Source organism: Leopardus geoffroyi, chromosome C1 (genome assembly GCF_018350155.1).
Source record: "Leopardus geoffroyi isolate Oge1 chromosome C1, O.geoffroyi_Oge1_pat1.0, whole genome shotgun sequence".
Classification (NCBI taxonomy): domain Eukaryota; kingdom Metazoa; phylum Chordata; class Mammalia; order Carnivora; family Felidae; genus Leopardus; species Leopardus geoffroyi.
The window spans coordinates 6,273,969-6,292,262 of NC_059328.1; the positions used below are offsets into that span (position 1 = coordinate 6,273,969).

Sequence of the window (18,294 nt, forward strand, 5' to 3'; positions counted from 1 at the left end):
GGAGATTGGAGAGTGGACAACGGGCGGTGGCTTTGTGGCCTGTCAACCTGACTCTGATCCCTGTTATTCTATCAAATACGAATCTAAGTATTACCGTGAGGCTATCCGGCAGACGCAATTAGCCACCGGTCACTGGACCTTAAGTAAATAATCGCGGAAGACCTGGGTGTGCAGAGAACCGGGATTTCCTGACTCAATCAGTTGGGTCCTAAGGGCAGGGCCTCAAGTTCCCCCAAGGGAGAAATTCCACCTGTGAATCAAGGTTTCACCTGTGCCCGGGCTCGGTCCTGACGGGCTGCCCCACGGACTTTGGATTTGCCCGGCCGTGCCCCAGTCTCAGAAGCCAATTCCTTGTGATAAATCTCTCGATGTGCCTTTTCCCACTGATGCTGCCTCTGGAGTTAAATCCAAACTAATAAACGATAAATAAAAATGCCCACGAGGAGGCGTCCTAGTCCTCAGGCTGGGGATTAAAACACAATTCGAGGGGCACCCGGAGGCTCAGTTGGTGGAGTCTGACTTCAGCTCAGGTCAAGATCTCACGGTTCCTGAGTTCGAGCCCCGCGTCAGGCCCTCTGCTGTCAGTGCAGAGCCTGCTTTGGATCCTCTGTCCCCCCAACCCCTTTCTCTGCTCCTCCCCTGCTCTGTCTCAAAAATAAACATTAAAACAAAACAGAAAACCCACAATTCGAGACTTGACCAAATAAGGGGAAGAAAGAAAACACGAGATGTTTCCAAGGGGCAGAGAGTAACCACAATACTTCATCTCTCAGTTCTAAGTAAATGTACCTCCTCATGCTCGGGTATTCATGAACACAGTATGGGTGCTTTCTGCAGAGCTGATCAGTACACAGTGCTGTGGGCATCACTACGTGTAGCTTTCGAGCAGCGGAAGTATTAGGAAGAACGAGGAATGGCATTAAATTGTATTCATCTAAATGGGATTCCAAGGCCTTCCAAACGCCCTCCCACCTCCCCAGAGCTGCCGTTCAACCATCCTTTTACCTTCTTCCCCCAGGAACCCAGAAACCACCTTCCAGCTTGCCCAAGATGGCTGGCTGTGCTCTATCCAGGAGGCCTTCCGGTTTGGACACGTGATCTAGAAGGCACCACCCTGAGGTCACCTGTAATAGTTCTGTGTTTGCATTTTCTCCCAAGTAAGAAGTCATGTTCTGCTCCCAAGAAGGACTCCACTTCTGTTCAAGGATACGACATGCCCCCCCCTTCCCCTTTTGCCTCAAATGCCCTGCCCAAGGACTTATGAAATGTCCTCAACTCCTGTCCCTTTTTGTCATGACACAAAGCATCCCAACTCTTACAGGCCTGTACCCCAGTGTAACACTCCATGAACACTCAAGACATGACGAACGGACAGACTCAGAATGTTTTGTACACACACACACACAGACACACACATTTCTATGGGTCACTGAGGCCTTTTTATTCTGCAAACAAAATCTCTGGGGATCTCGCCTGCGGACACCTCGTGATTACAACATACACAGACTCAGCTCCAGACACTTGGTGGGAAGTGAGGTGAGAAAACACTAATCTGGGCCAATCACATGATTATAGAGCTAGGATTTCCAGCAGGGTTCCAGATGGTCAAGCCTGGCTTCTGCAGCGGTTCTAAGGAAGCAGTGAGAACATCACAGGAAGGGAGAGGGCATTTGATTAGCAGAGGCTCCAGCCGGGGGCCTCGAGGTGCCCGGGGGACGCCAGGAGCAGAGATCTAATGAGCTGACTCAGGACCGCAGAGCTCGGGGTGCGTCGCCCGGAGCTTACTTGGCGAGGGGGTTTCTGAAGCTTCTGCCGGCAAACTTGGCCTTGCTACCCAGTTCCTCTTCAATTCTGGGGAAGCAGAAGACAGAGAGGACGGGGTGAGAAAGAGAAGTGAAATCTCCACCCCCAAGGCCTACGTTTCCCCACCCGGGGACCAGGCCCCGGCACTCGCCCAGCCTCCTCGATGCGGTCCTCGGAGCCAGCAGGAAGACAGGAGCATCGGGCCCTCCCCGTCCACCCGGCTCCCCCAGCAAGCGGGCCACCTGCTGCCCCTCAGCCTTCCCTGCCTTCTCCGCCCCCAGAGTTTCCCAAAGACAGACTAGAAGATAGGTCAAGACCGCTACTTCTCAGAATATAACAAAAACGCTCTTTAACGAAAGGACAACCCAGTCTCTTCGAATAAATGGCATGGGGACAAAAGGAGGGAAGGCCCTGAATGAAGCGTTTGCATCCTGGTGTCGCACCAGGGGAGACGGGCCCCAGGAATGCTGGGCACAACTGTCACGGCACGACTGAACCCTGGGCACTCTCACAGCACGGTGGTTACATCAAAAAGTAAACATAACCGTTATCTCTGAGACGTGCTAAGGTATTCATAGGTGAAATCACATGGCTGGAATGTGCTGAAAATTCTCCAGCCAAAAAGGCGAAAGGCAGGCGGACGAGGAGAAGCATGCACGAGTACCAGCAGCTGCCGTATCTGCGTGGCGGGGAAGGGTGCGTGCTCTGCCAGTCACGTTTTGTTTAAGGAAAGGGTAACGTGGGCAGAACTACGAAAGAGAGGTTTCTTTTCCTGCGAGACTAACAAAAGGGACAGAAAAGGAAGCAAGTCTCCTTGTTAAGGAGATTTCCACGGACACATTATGATAAAAAGGGACCAGATATCCAGAAGCCCTGAACAGCGGAAACCTTCCTGTTGCCCTGAATTTCCTTCTTCACCGAGCCCCGGTTTCCCGTCCACAAAACACGGGTGCTGAACTACCTATCGCTGGGGATCTCTCTTAGCTCTAACAGCTTTGTGATGGTCTGAAGGGGGAGCCTGTTCCCTCCTCCACCAGAAGGTGGCAGCACGGGACCGGCTCCAGCCTTGGGGCCAAGGGGCAAGGTTCTCCGCCCAAGTCACCCACGACCTGACACGGGGCCCCCCGCCCCGCATCTGCAGACGCCCCGCAGAGCCAAGGGCTCCCAGTGCCCCCGGGCTTCCTCTTTACCTGAGGATCTGGTTGTACTTGGCCAGGCGCTCAGAACGGCAAGGTGCACCTGTCTTGATCTAGAAAAGGAAAGGAAAGGTCACGTGTGCTTGCCGTGGACTCTCAATCTTCGTGGGCGTTCTGGGGGGGGATTTCTGACCCTAGGAACCAGGGGGTGAAGGGGCATCCGGGACCCCGTCCGCCTCCCCCCTTCCCGCTTGTGCTCCGGCAGCTGAGGTCAGAGAAGCTCTTTACCTGCCCAGTGCAAAGTCCCACCACCAGGTCAGCGATGAAGGTATCCTCGGTCTCCCCGGAGCGATGCGACACCATGACGCCCCACCCGTTGGACTGGGCCAGCTTGCACCTGAAGTCAGGAAACCACCCAGATGGTTGTGACGGTGGGACTCCCCTTCCAGGGCACGGCAGCCCCTCCTGAAGCCAGGGGCTCGCCGCCCCTGGTAGGAGACCGCGGGAGGGGTCGGAGCCAGGAGCTGCCACCAAGCTCTCAACTCCTGGGGATGACGAGAACCCCCACCTTTCTCTCCAGGCACAGAGTCCTGAGGACCTTCTCAGCCCTCTAGATCACGTTTACAAAACAGGGTCTAGCCTCCTTGGGCGGACAGACTTGTTCTCCTGACCGTGCCTGTGACCGATATTCTCCACGTAAAATGAAGTCACGAGCCTGGAGCCACAAAGGGGTCAGGCCCGGGCCACAGCGGCCCGACACCCGAGCCCCCTGGTGCCACGGCTCATCCAGAAGCCACCCGGGACGCCCACTAGAAGCCCATTATAGTTCCAGCCGGGAGCTCTGGCTGAGACTCTGTGCGTCACTCCCTGACAGCTGACCCCCCCCCGGGGACACTCACGCCTGGAGGGACTCGGTCACGGAGCCGATCTGGTTCACTTTGAGCAGGAGGCAGTTGCACGACCTCTCGTTCACGGCCTTGGAAATCCGCTTCGGGTTGGTCACGGTGAGATCATCCCCCACCACCTGGATGCCGGCGCTGGCAGTGAACTTCTGCCAAGCTTCCCAGTCATCCTGGTCAAAGGGATCTTCGATGGACACCACTGGGGAAACGAGAGCCAGGTTTTGCCAGTGAGACCCCAGTGCTGAAGGGCAACCGAGCCTCCTTCCCCTCCCGGCTCGCTGCTTGCCTGGCCTCACCCCTCTCCCGTGCGGGACAGGACCGGCTCCCCGACCCAGCCCTGGAGACACTCTGCCTACCCACCGACTCCTGTGACAGGCAAGTCAGCTGTAGTCCTGGGACCCCAGAGCTGCTAAGTGGGACACTTCCCTGCCCAGGGTGGCTTGAGTTTAGTGCCATTGAGCATAGAGCGGTGGGTTCAGGAAGCCAAGGGCTGGGCTGGTCTTGGCTCCACCCTGGGCACGCTTTTTAGCTTTGAGTTCATGCACGGACTTCCTGGTCTGATTCGTGCTCCAGTATCTGCTGACCGCCCTTGGGCACACCACTGACCCGCTCTGTGCCTCAGTTTCCCTCCCGCGTGAACCGGCATTAACGGTGCCCGGAGGAGCGCCGGCTCACAGTGGGCGGAAAACACTGCAGGTCGGGTTTTCAAGGCTCGCTCCCACCTGTGCAAGGGAGCCAGGACCGCACCTGCTCAGGTGGCTGTGGCGACAGGGACAGAAGCCCCGACGCTTTGCAAACAACCTAGCACACGTCAGTGCCTGGCTGGCATCCCGGACCCACCTCCCGACTCGCCTGCTGCACCGGCACCTCCGTGAAGCCCTCCCCCGGGGAGGTGGGGGCGCAGGGGCCCCACGCACTTTCCCGGGAACACCGCCACCAGCCGGCAGAGCGCTGCAGGCAGTGGCCGGAGAAGGGGCCGCCCCGAGCACTCACCTGGGTAGTCCCTGATGAAGGACTTGTACAGGTTGGCCAGCTCGTCGGGTGTGATGTACCTGCTGGGGTCATCGGGAGACTTGAAGTCCAGGTCATACTTCCCCGACCTGAAGAACTCAGAAGCGGCCACGTCCATGCCGATGACGACCTTGTCGGTGTAGCCGGCTTTCCCGATGGCGTTCTTCAGCAGCTCCAGAGCTGGGAAGAGAGGGTGGCGACAAGATCGGAAACCAGGCAGGTGGAGCGAAAACTTCCCTGTGACCCCTGCCAAATGGGCACCCTGACAGGAAGACCACGAGATGCTCTGGCCCCAGCCCTCCGTTTCAGTGATTCCGAGTTAACTTTTTTCTGCTTTGGAGCAAGACCGTCGGTCAGGGCCCCGGCAGATAACCGAGTGAGAAATTCAGTCTCCACTCTACGAGGCGTTCTCACGGACAGATGCTCCCAAATTTAGCACCCAGGAACAGCTGTGCTGGCCAAGACGCAGTTACGGTGCCCGGCTGAGATGCGCCGTCCCAAGGAATGGGTTCTCAACGGTGCCGAAAGGCTGGGATCCAAGAGGGAGCCCAGTGGACCAAGGGCCCGGGACGGCGAGGGTGACCCCAGCCCAGGCTCTGCTCTGCCTCACGTGGCAGTGCTGCCTGGACGGAAGCGGACAGAGACATTCGGCACCTGTTCCACACCACACGTCTCCAAACTACCACGTTAAACCGTGAGAGGATCATCTTTTATAGGTCCGAATGGCTGAACATTAGCATTTCGTATAACTGACTTTCAAAGGGCAGGATGGCCACTCTTTTCTTTCGCTAGCTGCCGCTGAAGGCGACAAAACGTGGCTGAACCCTCCTTCCCTCCTAAAACCAAAAGCTCGCTCTTGTCCTGAGACTCTCTGCGCCCTACTCAACGCTTACATTTAACTCTGTGCCTAAGGACTCAAAGCCAAACGACGCCGCGTGAGGTTCCCGTGGTGGAACGAGCCGAGGCGGCCGCTGGTCCCGGCGTGGGGCAGACAGCAGCCCGAACACGGAGCGGACTTCAAACCTCAGCCATCGCGACGTGGCCAAGGATGGCAGACTAAGCTGTACGTGAGCCCGTGCCCCACCGCTGAGCCTGCTTCAGACTAACCGGGCTGCTCAGAAGTCAAATTAGTAAGGAAATTCCTGGTTACTTTACAAAATAAAGGCCCGGCTCCCACCCCCTTCCCGGAACTCCGCTCGCAGGCGCATGAGAGGTGGAAAGAGCGACAGCCCCGAGTGCCAGGTGCGGGCAGGTGCTGTGCGCACGGGGACCCCTCCAGGGCCCGTACCTTCTTTGTTCTCCAGGATGTTAGGGGCAAAGCCGCCTTCGTCCCCCACGTTGGTGGCGTCTTTGCCGTATTTCTCCTTGATGACGTTCTTCAGGTTGTGGTAAACCTCCGCACCGATGCGCATAGCTTCCCTGAAGTTGGCGGCACCAACGGGGAGGATCATGAACTCTTGCATGGCTAGCTTGTTGCCGGCGTGAGAACCGCCGTTGATGACGTTGAAAGCCTGGGGAGAGACAGGCAGATGCGGCATCCGGCCCAGACAATCCCAGCAAGCAGCCCCCTCGCGGCCAGGAGATGCTCACCAGGTCTCCCCTGGCGCCTCAGGAACCGCCACCAGGCGCACCTGCGGTCCCGGACTGGCTGCTACCTCAGCGAACACCCTCGACCCAACAAGGCCAGTGGGATTTCCATCCCCCCGTCGGCAAGGAAGGACGTGGAGTACGGGGGGGGTGGAGTCCCCAGCTCAGGGTCACTCTTAGCAAAGGGCAGGTGTTCGCAGTGGAGACCTCCAGAGCTGGCCTGTACCCACGGGGCTGGGACAGTCACACGTGGATGAGATCGAGCGGTGGGAGGCCTCAAGTCCCCACCGGCAAGTACTCCCAGCTCCTCACTTGGGAAGTTCAAAGCCACTCACCGGAACCGGCAGGATGACTTCAGCATTGCCAGCCAGGTCGGCAATGTGGCGGTACAGAGGCACCCCCTTCTCAACGGCCCCCGCCTTGCAGACTGCCAGGGACACTCCCAGGATGGCGTTTGCACCAAATTTAGCTGGAACAGAAGAGTTCACTTAAGCAGTTTCTTACCCGTAACCCTTAACCGTTCTCCTGCCAGCCTTGTGGCCCGCACTCCGACACGGGAGCGCGCCCGGCCTGGATCCAGAACCATTCCTCTTTACTGCACCTACTTCCGGCGTCCGACCCAGGAACATGGCAGCCGTGTGGATTCATCTGCTCTCTCCCCAGAAGAGAAAGCCCTTTCTCTGGTCTATGGAATTCTGGCAAATTCCACAAACTGCCTCAATCACTATAAGGCAGAAGCCTCTTTGAAGTAACCCCACGCACAAGCTGTCACCTGATATTTCTCCTAATATCTACAAACATGTTTGGTTTTTTAGGTAGGCCTCACGCCCAGCACAGAGCCTAACATAGGGCTTGAACTCATGACCCTGAGATCAAGCATCCGATGCTTAACTGACTAAGCCACCCAGACACCCCCAGAACAGGTTTTATTATGGTGAGCTGATGGGCCCCGCAGAGCCCACGGATGATCACGCTGCACAGTCCTTGGTCACACACGGTGACCCTCAGAGGGTCGGAAGGTCTTTGGGAGGCCGGGCGACTCCACCCCCGTCACTCACATTTATTTTCTGTCCCGTCCATCTCGATCATCAGTTTGTCAATCTTCTCCTGCTCCACAACGCTCAGTTTCTGCAGGGAGAAGGGAGGGTCAGCCGCTTGGGGGAGCGTGGTCACTCCCCTCCCCGGAACCCAGACAACTTTGGAACTGTGCCAATCCTGAACCAGTTCTATGCTATGCATTTGTATGGGAGGCAAAAAAGTCGGGGTGGGGGGGCAGGAAACGAGAACCTGGGAGTCACAAAACCGCCTTTTGCTTGGTTTCGCATTCTCAGACGTTTCTCCAAGCACTAGGGAGCCAACGATCAACTGCCCGAGATGCGGACCTGGCGTCACAGAGGTTGGTCTACTTGGGAGTCCGAAATTACATCCTGTGTAAGGCAGAGAGCTGCCTGGACCGTGCTAAGTAGTGCAATTTTGGGGGGCAATAAATAACAGAACTCTGTTCATGCCAACGAGCTGTGGTCCTCAAAGGTTAAGTGACAGGACCACCCCTCTTTGGTACCCTCAGTGACGGCAAACTTCACGTTCTCGAGGGAGACAGGACTTTTGCAAGTAGGTAGTCCAATCATTCTGCAAAATGCTTGATGACTGATCAAAATGAGTGTTTCCAGTATAAAGTAATAAAACTGGTGTCTTTTTTTTTTTTTTAATGTTTATTATTGAGAGAAAGACAGAACATGAGCAGGGGAGGGGCGGGGAGAGAGGGAGACACAGAATCCGAAGCAGGCTCCGGGCTCTGAGCGGTCAGCACAGAGCCCGACGTGGGGCTCGAACCCACGGACCGCGAGACCATGACCTGAGCCAAAGTCGGATGCCCAACAAACTGAACCACCCAGGTGCCCCAAAACTGGTGTCTTAAAGGGACACCTGGCTGGCTCAGCCAACAGAGCATGCAACTCTGGATCTCGAGATCGTGGGTGCAAACCCCACACTGGGTACAGAGATTACTTCAAACAAAAAAGCAAAAAAACAAAAAACAAAAAACAACAAAAAAAAAAAAAAAAAAAAAAAGAAAAAAACCCCAAAACACGGGTGTCCTAAAAGCTAGCTTAAAACAATTTACTAAAAGTTAGCATTACTTTAAAAACTTCATAATTAACAAAAATCTATGATTTTATTTATAAAGTGCTTTGTATACAAATTAAAATACGAAAGGAAAACAACAACGACGTATTACGGCATCATGCCACGTCAATAACTTGATATCTTTTGCTGTTTTCACAAAGCACGTTTGGCCAAAGTCGGCCGTCAGCCACGCAAGACGGCCCCGGGTAGACCCTCTCCAGGAAGAGTGTGAAGACGGCTTCCTTTCCCCAGAGGGAAGAGAGATGCCCAGGAAAGCCCTTCTCACTGCGTTAGTCACACCAGGTAAGGGCACCCGGGCACAAAGAACGAAGGGGTGCGTGGCGGTGCCCGGGAGACCGGGTCGGAGCACGTGAGCTGGCAGAGCAGCCACGAGAAACCGTCTGGGGACCCATGAACGAGGCCCGCGAAGGCCAGGCCGAGGTAAGCCAGCCGGGGACAAACAACAGAGGAGCCTGTGCGCCCCTGGGGAACAGGATGAGTTCAAGGAGGGGAGGCACACGCCCGGGAGGCACGGGCGGGCCGCTGCAGTTGGCTCCAGGCCTGAGAAGGCTTCCCTAGCCAAGGGCTTTTAAATCCTTCTTGCCCTCGCCAGTGCCACAGGAGTTGGGGTGGGGTGGGGCGGGGCTGAGGCAGGAGTGGGTTGGGCTGGTGGGTCCCCTCCTTGCTTCACCCTACTTTTATGACACACTGAGGTTCCAAGTCAAATTTTATTCAACCAGAGCTCTGTTGTTTAAAAAAAAAAAGCCAGGGGCGCCTGGGTGGCACAGTCGGTTAAGCGTCTGACTTCAGCCAGGTCACGATCTCGCGGTCCGTGAGTTCGAGCCCCGCGTCGGGCTCTGGGCTGATGGCTCAGAGCCTGTTTCCGATTCTGTGTCTCCCTCTCTGTCTGCCCCCCCACCCCCGCCCCGTTCATGCTCTGTCTCTCTCTGTCCCAAAAATAAATAAACGTTGGAAAAAAAAAAAAAAAAAAACTTAAAAAAAAAAAAAAAAAGCCAGTAAAAATAAGGTAAATAATTCCACGGTTCGTGAAAAATAGTCGGTCACCGTGGATCCTCTGCTCAACACCCAAGAGCCACTCTTCAAATCTGGGGCGCCTGGGTGGCTCAGTCGGTTGAGCGTCCGACTTCAGCTCAGGTCACGATCTCGCGGTCCGTGAGTTCGAGCCCCGCGTCGGGCTCTGGGCTGATGGCTCAGAGCCTGGAGCCTGCTTCCGATTCTGTGTCTCCCTCTCTCTCTGCCCCTCCCCTGTTCATGCTCTGTCTCTCTCTGTCTCAAAAATAAACATAAAAACGTTAAAAAAAAAAAAAAATCTGGATCTTAACTTCCCAAAGGTCAAGATAGTTGGAGGGAAAAGTCATGAGACGGTCTCCCGTCGCTCTGATCCAAATCCATGCGCTGTTAGGTGTGGACGCAGGCAGGGGGTGGATGAGTAAAGGTGAGGTCATTCTCATGCAGGACAGGGAATCCAACTGGCTCCTTTAGCTCTCAGAATAAGCTCTTCCATAATCAGGAAAGCCCACTGGCCTGGGAGACGCTCTGATGGCATTAATACATTAGTTATCAGGAGGCAGGTCCTACCTTGCTAATCAGGGCAGGTGCAATAGTTTTATTGATGTGCTCAACAGCCTTTGAGACACCTAGAAGGAACAATCAAATCAAATTACCGGCATTAATGAAAAACAGGCGTGAGCAGCACTGAGCGAACCACCAAGGATATTAACCCAGATATTCAGAAGCCCGCCCAGAGACCTTAAACGGGACCGCTTTCAAATCCCCATTTCTGTCCCCCCAAGATTGGGGTATTTTCTGGCCCAGTCTGAGTGCTCTTACCTAGGACCCCCAAGGATTAGAGCCACACACAGAGCAACCATCTCAGAATGTCTGAAGGGAAGTTAGTTGGAAGACCATGCACTGGGAACCAGCCGCAGACACTAAAGGATGCCCCGTGTATTACCTGTGTGCACAAGGCTGGTGCCAGGAACTCATTAATATACTTAACGGGTCTGGAGACACCTGACCAGTGGAGATTGACAGAGAAGGAAAAAAGACAGACTCAGAAGAGAACAGGCTGTGAAGGACAGGGAATGAGAGAAAAGAGAGGAGACAGGAAGGCAGAAGAGTCCTCGGGACCACGGGTTCACCCTCATTACAGTCGAGGTGCTGCAAGGCCTGCTTGGGACCAGTATCCGCCTGAGCCGGGAGCAGCGGGAACCCGTGGGAGATAATCCCCGGAGCGCTGGCTGCGGACTTCCCTAGCTCACTTCATCACCACCCCTCCCCTGCAGTCTTTTCAGACCTTTTCCCGAATCGCCCTTCTCTGAAAACTTAATGCCACAGATATGCTATACTCCCATTTATACACTGTGGCCCTTTGGAGGACCATAAAACAAAGTAATATTGTAGGATTTTTTTTTTTTTTTAAATTTTTTTGCCTCCCCCAAGAACCAATTCCTACCCCTGGGGCGATACTGCTCTGTTGAGAAGGCATGGTCTAGGCCCCAGCTGCTGTTCTGTGATTTGGCCACACAGATTCTGTCTACGGTAAGGCGAACTTTGCAAGACAGTAACAGGCCGATCTGCGCACAGCCCAGCAGAGGCTGGCTTTGCCAGGTCCATGAGTCCCCCAACAGAAAGATCAAGCTGCCAGGACTGGTCTGTAGGTGAGCCATTAGCCAGGCCTTCCACACACTCTACTGAGACCAGCCCCTTGGAGAGGACTGATGGTCTGGAAGGCCCGCGGAGCCCTCCTGGGAACACGGCAAGGCTCTTGTGCTACAGTTCCCTAAGCAGGAATTTTCCAGATTGGACCGAGTGCAGTACAAATGAGCATAAACTCTTGCCGCTGAGCTCACAGGTTTAGGAAGGCTGGAATCAACATGCCAACCCTCCCAGTTCCCCCAGGCACAGAGTACACGCTCACCATCAACACCATGGGCCACATCAAGGTGTGCCATCCTCAAATACAAGGCACGTGGAGAGTGGGGAGGCTGTGACAGGCCGGGAGCAGGGGCTGGAGGCGTGGACGAGGCACGCAGCCACGCTCCAGAGGCAGGCAGGGGTTCTTACCTTTGCCCATGTAGCGTGTCTTGTCATTGTCCCGGAGCTCGAGGGCCTCGTAGATACCAGTTGAGGCACCACTGGGCACAGCGGCTCTGAAGAGGCCTGGACGTTGAGGGAGGAAGAAATCGTGACTGAGAGACACAGTCCCAGCCCTTGCGGAGTCCCACCCGCTCACAGATGGCAGCCATCGGGAAACACGTCCTTCCACCACCTGGGGGACTCAGATGCTCTCCTGCCCTTCACGTGGGGACCATTCTCCAACGCGGACCCTATGGCGAAGCTGGTGAATCTCTCTAGTTTCAAGAAAAAGTTTTCAAGCAGAGCTTCTCAGATGTTCCTGTGCGCAAACGATCACCTGGTAACCTTGTTAAGATGCAGGTTCCGAAACGGGGGGTCTAAGACTCTGCGCCTGTATCTCTAACAAGCTCCCCGTTCGTGTCCTGCAGCTGGTCTGTGACCACCCCCCGGTGGCACCGCCCCACAGAAATTCGATGCAAGCCACCTATGAGGTTTACGATCTTCTAGTAGCTACACTGAAGTCGGAAAGTAAAACCAAGGGGCGCCTGGGTGGCTTAGTTGGTTAAGCATCTGATTCGGCTGGGGTCATGATCTCACGGTTCGTGAGTTCGAGCCCCGCGTTGGGCTGATAGTGTGACACCTTCTTGAGATTCATTCTCTCTCTCTCTCTCTCCCCCCCCCACCTCTAAAAAGAAACAAATAAACTTGTAAAACCAAGAGAAATTAATATGTTCTTTAATCCACTATATCGAAAAGATGATCATTTCCACGCGTAACCACTAAAAACATGCGGAGATATAAAAAATAAGGACAGTACGGGTACGAGCTTGGGGACACTGGAACGCGATCAAGCACCACGCTGTGCCATCCTGGGACACGGGAACCAGCCGTCTGGCGAGACCTACACTACGGAGCATAAACGTAGCTGATCTTGGAAAAGGACGCTGTTAAGAAAGACACTGCAGGGATCTGGCACTGCAGGCAGACAGGTTCAGGGGGGCAGGAAGTGAAGGCGGCCTCTAGAAACTACTTGACACCGTAAGGGATGTCCCCACCTGAGATATGAGAAGGCAAAGGAACAAAGGAAAAAAAAAATCAAGCAGGCGTTTTAAATAAACGGTCCGTTAGTCTGCCTGCGTCACTGCAGTGATGGCGTGTGCAGGACACGTGGTCTCTTGACACGGGCCCTGGCTTTCTAGGTCCCCACCAGGCACTGGACGAGGTGAAGGAGCCACGAAAGCAAGCAAGTGACCCTGATGTAACTATGGACTCTGGGCGACGATGGGCCAAGGCAGGTTCCAATGTTAACAAATGTCCCACTCCGGTGGGGGACGCTGTGCACGTGTGGGGACGGGGGGCCGGTGCTGTCTGTACCTTTTGCTGGATTTTGCTGTGAACCTACAACTGCTCTTCAAAGTAAATAAATTAAAAAAAAAAAAGTGATGAAAGGCTCTTCACAAATCCACTACTTCCTGTCTTTGAAAAGCATCGACAGACACACAAGAGAAAACTTTCCGTTCGTTTAAATTTCAAAAAAAATATTTGGTCGTTTTTAAGTGTTTCAAAGAGAATGCTCCCCCCTTCCCCCCAACACTCTTCTAGTATCTTGAATCCTGTTTTCACGGTTGGTTCAAGTCCGTTAACTTCCAAATGGAAAGTTCCACGCTGTGAGCAAGCCAGTCTTGCCAGCCGCGAGGAAATTCCCAGCACTGTCCTCGAACCCTGGGGTATTTGGCATGAAGCACGTGCTGTGAAGAAACCCTGTGCCGACAGCACCCGCCACAGCAAGGAACCTCGGGCAGGACAGGAAGGGAAGGGCCGGGGTTTCTACAGACCATGACTCAGCTCTGAGCGGCAGGTCTGCGCGCTCAGCGCTCAGCGCCGCTGGGTGATTCTGCCTGAGGCTCCTTTTCCGACCCCACCCAAGGTCCATTTAGAAACCAGCTCAGACATTGCTGGACGGAACACACCAAATTTCCTTAAAGTTAAAAACCGCCAAAAGCTTTTAAGAGTCTCCATTTAAGGGGCGCCTGGGTGGCTCAGTCGGCTGACGGTCTGACTCTTGATTTTGGCTCGGGGCATGATCTCAGTTTTGTGAGATCGAGCCCCGCGTCAGGCTCCGCGCTGAGTGTGGAGCCTGCTTGGGATTCTCTCTCCCCTTCTCCCCACTTGCGGGCGTTCTGAAAAGAAACATAAAAAAAGAAGCCTCCATTTTTCCCACGTGGGCAAATCCCTCGAGGGAGGACTACAGCTAGGCAGAAAACAAGAGCCTATGGAATGGCCCAACACCCAAATGTTAAGAGCTGTCCCCAATCCTTGGTCTAAGTGTGATTTCTGGAAACAAAGAGAAGGCTTCACATACACTTGCACTCCTCTGATCTTTCCTTTTCTTTTTTTTCTTTAAAAAAAAAAAAATTTTTTTTTTCAACGTTTATTTATTTTTGGGACAGAGACAGACAGAGCATGAACAGGGGAGGGGCAGAGAGAGAGGGAGACACAGAATCGGAAACAGGCTCCAGGCTCTGAGCCATCAGCCCAGAGCCCGACGCGGGGCTCGAACTCACGGACCGCGAGATCGTGACCTGGCTGAAGTCGGACGCTTAACCGACTGCGCCACCCAGGCGCCCCTGCTTTCTGTTTTAAATACCAAGAAGCAGCAGGACAAGGACCCCATGTCTGGCAACCCTCCCCACCTCCTCCCAGTCAGGAACCACAACCTACCAGCACATGGGGATCAGACGGAAGGCTTTCACGACCCACCTTTTCTTACCTAAGGCTCTGTCGTTTAATTAAAAAAAGGGGGAGGGGGGAGTGTGGTAGCAGAACTGCAGAAAGGAAGGCCCACGTACCTTTGGAGGTATAGAGGTCCACCTCAACGGTGGGATTCCCACGAGAGTCGAAGATCTCTCTGGCATGCACCTTGAGGATAGACATGGTGACTTTCTGTGGGGAAACACAGTTCATATTTTCCATAAACCATAATGCAGTTTTGGGTCGTTCATTTAAAGAATCACTTCTGAGGGTTCCTGGACTAGAAAGAAAGAATTGGTACCGGACAGATATTGAATGCAAGGCTGACAAGAGTCGGGAGGCCTGCTGGACCCAGCTCTGCAGGGCCTAAAAAACCCCAGCAGCAGCCCAGGGCTTGTCCTCTAAGCAAAGAAAGCCAGAAAATGTGCGCCAGGGAGAACCCAAAACCACCGGAAAGATTCATGTGCTGCTGGCATGCGGAACGGCAGAGGGGGAGGCAGTCTGAAACGGGTTATTGTTAACAGTTCCCAACGAGGGCTGGTGTGGGAATGGAAGGACCAAGTAAGGACCAAGGGGACGTGAAGGTCGTGAGCAAACCCACCCAGGGCAAAAAAACCAACAACCCTGATGTGATCCGAGGAGGAAAACCTGATTTGTAGTGGAACAGTGAATAGCCAGGGATATAAGCGGTAAGGTGTTCAACTGCTAGACATTGGATGCTCAGAAATTTTGAGGCCAGGAGTGTCCTTGGTCTGTGCACAATCTTTGCCATTGCCAGTTTCATGCTTCACCGTACTTGGATCTTTACCAAGACCGGATGCTCAGTGACATCTAATTAGTATTTCTTTCAACAGGCATTTTACCCATTCAAAAAAACTCACTTAGGCAATGTCCTAAGTTGAAAGAATAAAGATTCTATTTTTGCTTTTTTTTTTTTTAATTTTTTTTAATTTTCTAAAGTAGGCTCCATGCCCATTGTGGGGCCTGAGCTCATCACCCTGAGATTGAGTCACATGCTCTGAGCCAGCCAGCCCCCCCCCCCCCCCATACAGATTCTATCTTTGAATGCTAAGATGCTCCATGGGAAGAGGCCTTCTTTGAAAGCACAAACAAACAAAAGATCCGCCACAAACAGCAAATACCAGATCCTCAAAGAAAGCCCTCTCTCACCTTCCCCTCCAGGGGCTCCCAAGGAAGAAATGAACTTCTAGGACTGAAAGAGGCCTAGTGGAATTGGGCGAGTGTTCAGAGCCATTATCTAGCTGGGCTCCTCTCCAGTATCTTGCCTGGAATGTTCTGAAGCAGCAAATGGCATCTTTCTTTTTTATGTTTCAAAATTAGACACTGAAGTCACTCCTGTGGCTTCGCTGTCTAGGTTAACAATGGAGTTTTATTCATTAGCCAACAAAAAAAAGGCATATAGTTTTTATTATCTTACAAAAAGGCAAATTCGTTTACACGTATTTTTTAGCTTCATGCTTTTGCTTAAGTCCGAGTTTTGGCAAATTATACCTGTGTATGATTGCCACCACCAGACAAAAGAGTCCCCTCAGGCACTTCTCTGTCAATCTCCCCCTCACCCGAGGCTGCCAGCCTCACTTTATAGGTTTTAGATGCGCTTTTCTTTTTTAAATGTGTATTTATTTTGGGAGAGAGTGGAGGAGGGGCAGAGAGAGGGAGAGCCAGATGCACTTTTAAACACATCTTTATTACACTACGTCCTCAGGCAGTTGTAAGATCTCGTTTTTTGTTTCATGTTAGAGACATTAAGACAAAGTATTCAACTTATTTCAGGGTGTGAAAATAAAATTAAATTTAAATTGGATAGGAAACTATTCCTGCAGTCATTAACGTTCAATAAGCAGAGACAGCAAGGAGGGCTGGTCTCCAGAGCTCATCGGCCTGGACCCCGGTCCAGGGGCAGCACGTGTGGACCGGGCGGTCAAGGGCCGACGTGTGTCCTCGGCTGCGAGTCACCGACGGGCCACACCACCCAGAGGGAAACCCACATTGTAGGGGGGAAACGAACAGGAAGTTTTCGTAAAAGGACATCCTTTCTATGTCAGATCGGGGGCCGACCGCGAGTGGCCAGGCCGGGCAGCGGGAGCAGCTCCAGCCTGACCTGGGCGAGGTCGCCTGGAGGGCTTTCCCCTTTATGCAACGGTTCTGCCGCAGCCTCCTTAAGAATAAGGACTTTCTGAAGTTCCATTCATTAGTCGCTGCTCCTTCCGTCCCCCAGCCGCCCGACTGCAGGCCGAGGGCCCCCAGCCGGGAGCAGGGGCTGCTGGTGGGGGGAGGGGATCGCAGCTTCCTGGGCATCTCTCCCGTCCCTGCCCCTTCCTCCATTTTAGGAAAGGCCTGGCGCTAATGAGCACCGGAGTTAGGCCCGTATCTTCCCCTAAGCCCTGCACCCTCCACGCCTGCGGCGTCCTACTCCCGAGCTCCCGCAGGTTAGGAGGCCCCATGAGTCCATAATCGCTGGCTAATCAGATCCTGCCCCCGCCCCGGGCAAAGCCCGGCGCCGCGCCCCTGGTCCCGGAGGCCGGCTCGCACGTGCCGACCCGCCCCTTCCACGTCCCCGCCGGACTCAAGGGCAGGACCCCCCAGGCCTGGGCGCCGGCTCGGCAGCCCTTCCCCAGGCCCCTACCTGACCGCCGGATAGCGCTGCCCGGGAAAGAAGCAGAGGGTGCCGCAGACACCGAGCGCGAGGATAAGCCGCAAGGTCTCAGCGCGCCGAGTGCTCTAAGCGGGTCTCCGCGCCGCCTGCCCCGACTTCCTGCCCAGCTCCTCGAGGCCCCGCCCACTTCCCCGCCCCCCGGCCCGCCCCCGCCACGGCGCCTCGTCATTGGCCTGGCGTGCCGTCATTCGGGCCCGCACCTCCCTGGAGGGGGCGGGATTGCAGCGGCCGCTGCGGCCCGGAGGGGGAAGCGACTCCCCAGGACCGGGAGCAGAGTGGGGCCGGGGGGACCCCGACTTCCCCATGGCTGTGTAGGGGTGCGGGCCAGCCCCCGTCCCGACGCCCTCCACTCCCGCCCCGCGCTGGGACCTCTGGCCGAGCGGGGTCGGCGGTGCCGGGGCCCCGGGGAGGGGCGGGGTGGGGCGGCCGGCATGAGGGTTCGAGGCTCCGTCACGTAGTCCGAGTCCCGCACGCACGCAGCGTCGCTCCGGCGCCGCACGTCCGGCCCACGACCTTGGCGACGACCTGCGCTGCCCTCCCCCCCCCCCTTCCCGGCCTGCCCCGCTCCGCAGCGGGGTGCAGGAGCCCGGGTCGGCCTGGAGACGTTGGTGGCCTCGACCCTGCTCCCAGGCCGGGTTTGCTGCGCGGCCTCGGGGCCCGGTGTTGGGGGCCACGTGCGCCCGCCCGCGGTTGCGTGCTGCGCGCCTGGCCGCCCGCCTGCCGCGGTGACCCGGTCGTTTTGTTCTTGTGCGTGGGTCAGACAAAGGGTATCAGGCGACGTGGCCGAAAGGAAGTTAACTTCCCCACAGTTGGAGCTGATGCCTCTTGAGCACTTCCTACGTGCCAGGCACTTCTCCACGTGCGTCCCCTGTGGTCCTTCGGCCTTTAGCTCTTAATGTTGCATCTGCAAAGGAGACTTCGTGTTCCTCCCTTTCTCACCCGATACCTGTGAACCATAGGCGTTATGATTTGGGACTGGAATTTCACACAGACCCGGGGGAGTTCTCAGAGCTCAAAGCAGGCGGTATTCCACGGTAGTCTGGCAAATGAAAAACAGGAAAGTGTGGGTGCTGCGATTTCACCTTTCTGATCCAGAAAGAACTGCTACCCATTTAGAATCACCCCCGTAGCACATTCCCCTCGTCCAAGGAAGAGCTAAGGCAATTACTTCATTTTCTGTTATCGTTAAATTTGTATTTGTCAG

General features: G+C 54.9%; 1 protein-coding gene across 2 annotated transcripts; it reads right to left on the reverse strand.

Annotated features, from left to right (window-relative positions):
- Window positions 1-1,420: 1,420 nt before the first annotated feature.
- ENO1 (enolase 1) lies at window positions 1,421-17,368 on the reverse strand. 2 transcript variants are annotated; one of them, XM_045475564.1, is made up of 12 exons: window positions 17,061-17,368; window positions 14,512-14,605; window positions 11,651-11,746; window positions 10,163-10,221; window positions 7,498-7,567; window positions 6,775-6,908; window positions 6,141-6,363; window positions 4,835-5,032; window positions 3,839-4,040; window positions 3,228-3,336; window positions 2,994-3,052; window positions 1,421-1,851 (listed from the first exon to the last, which is right to left on the reverse strand). In XM_045475564.1, the coding sequence occupies exons 2-12, from the start codon at window positions 14,594-14,596 to the stop codon at window positions 1,782-1,784; spliced, it is 1,305 nt and encodes a 434-aa protein (XP_045331520.1). In that variant the 5' UTR covers window positions 14,597-14,605; window positions 17,061-17,368; the 3' UTR covers window positions 1,421-1,781. The 2 variants fall into 2 exon arrangements, with proteins under 2 accessions (XP_045331520.1, XP_045331521.1); XM_045475565.1 differs by lacking the exon at window positions 10,163-10,221 and adding an exon at window positions 10,539-10,597 and having other exon boundaries at window positions 17,061-17,179.
- Window positions 17,369-18,294: the final 926 nt, after the last annotated feature.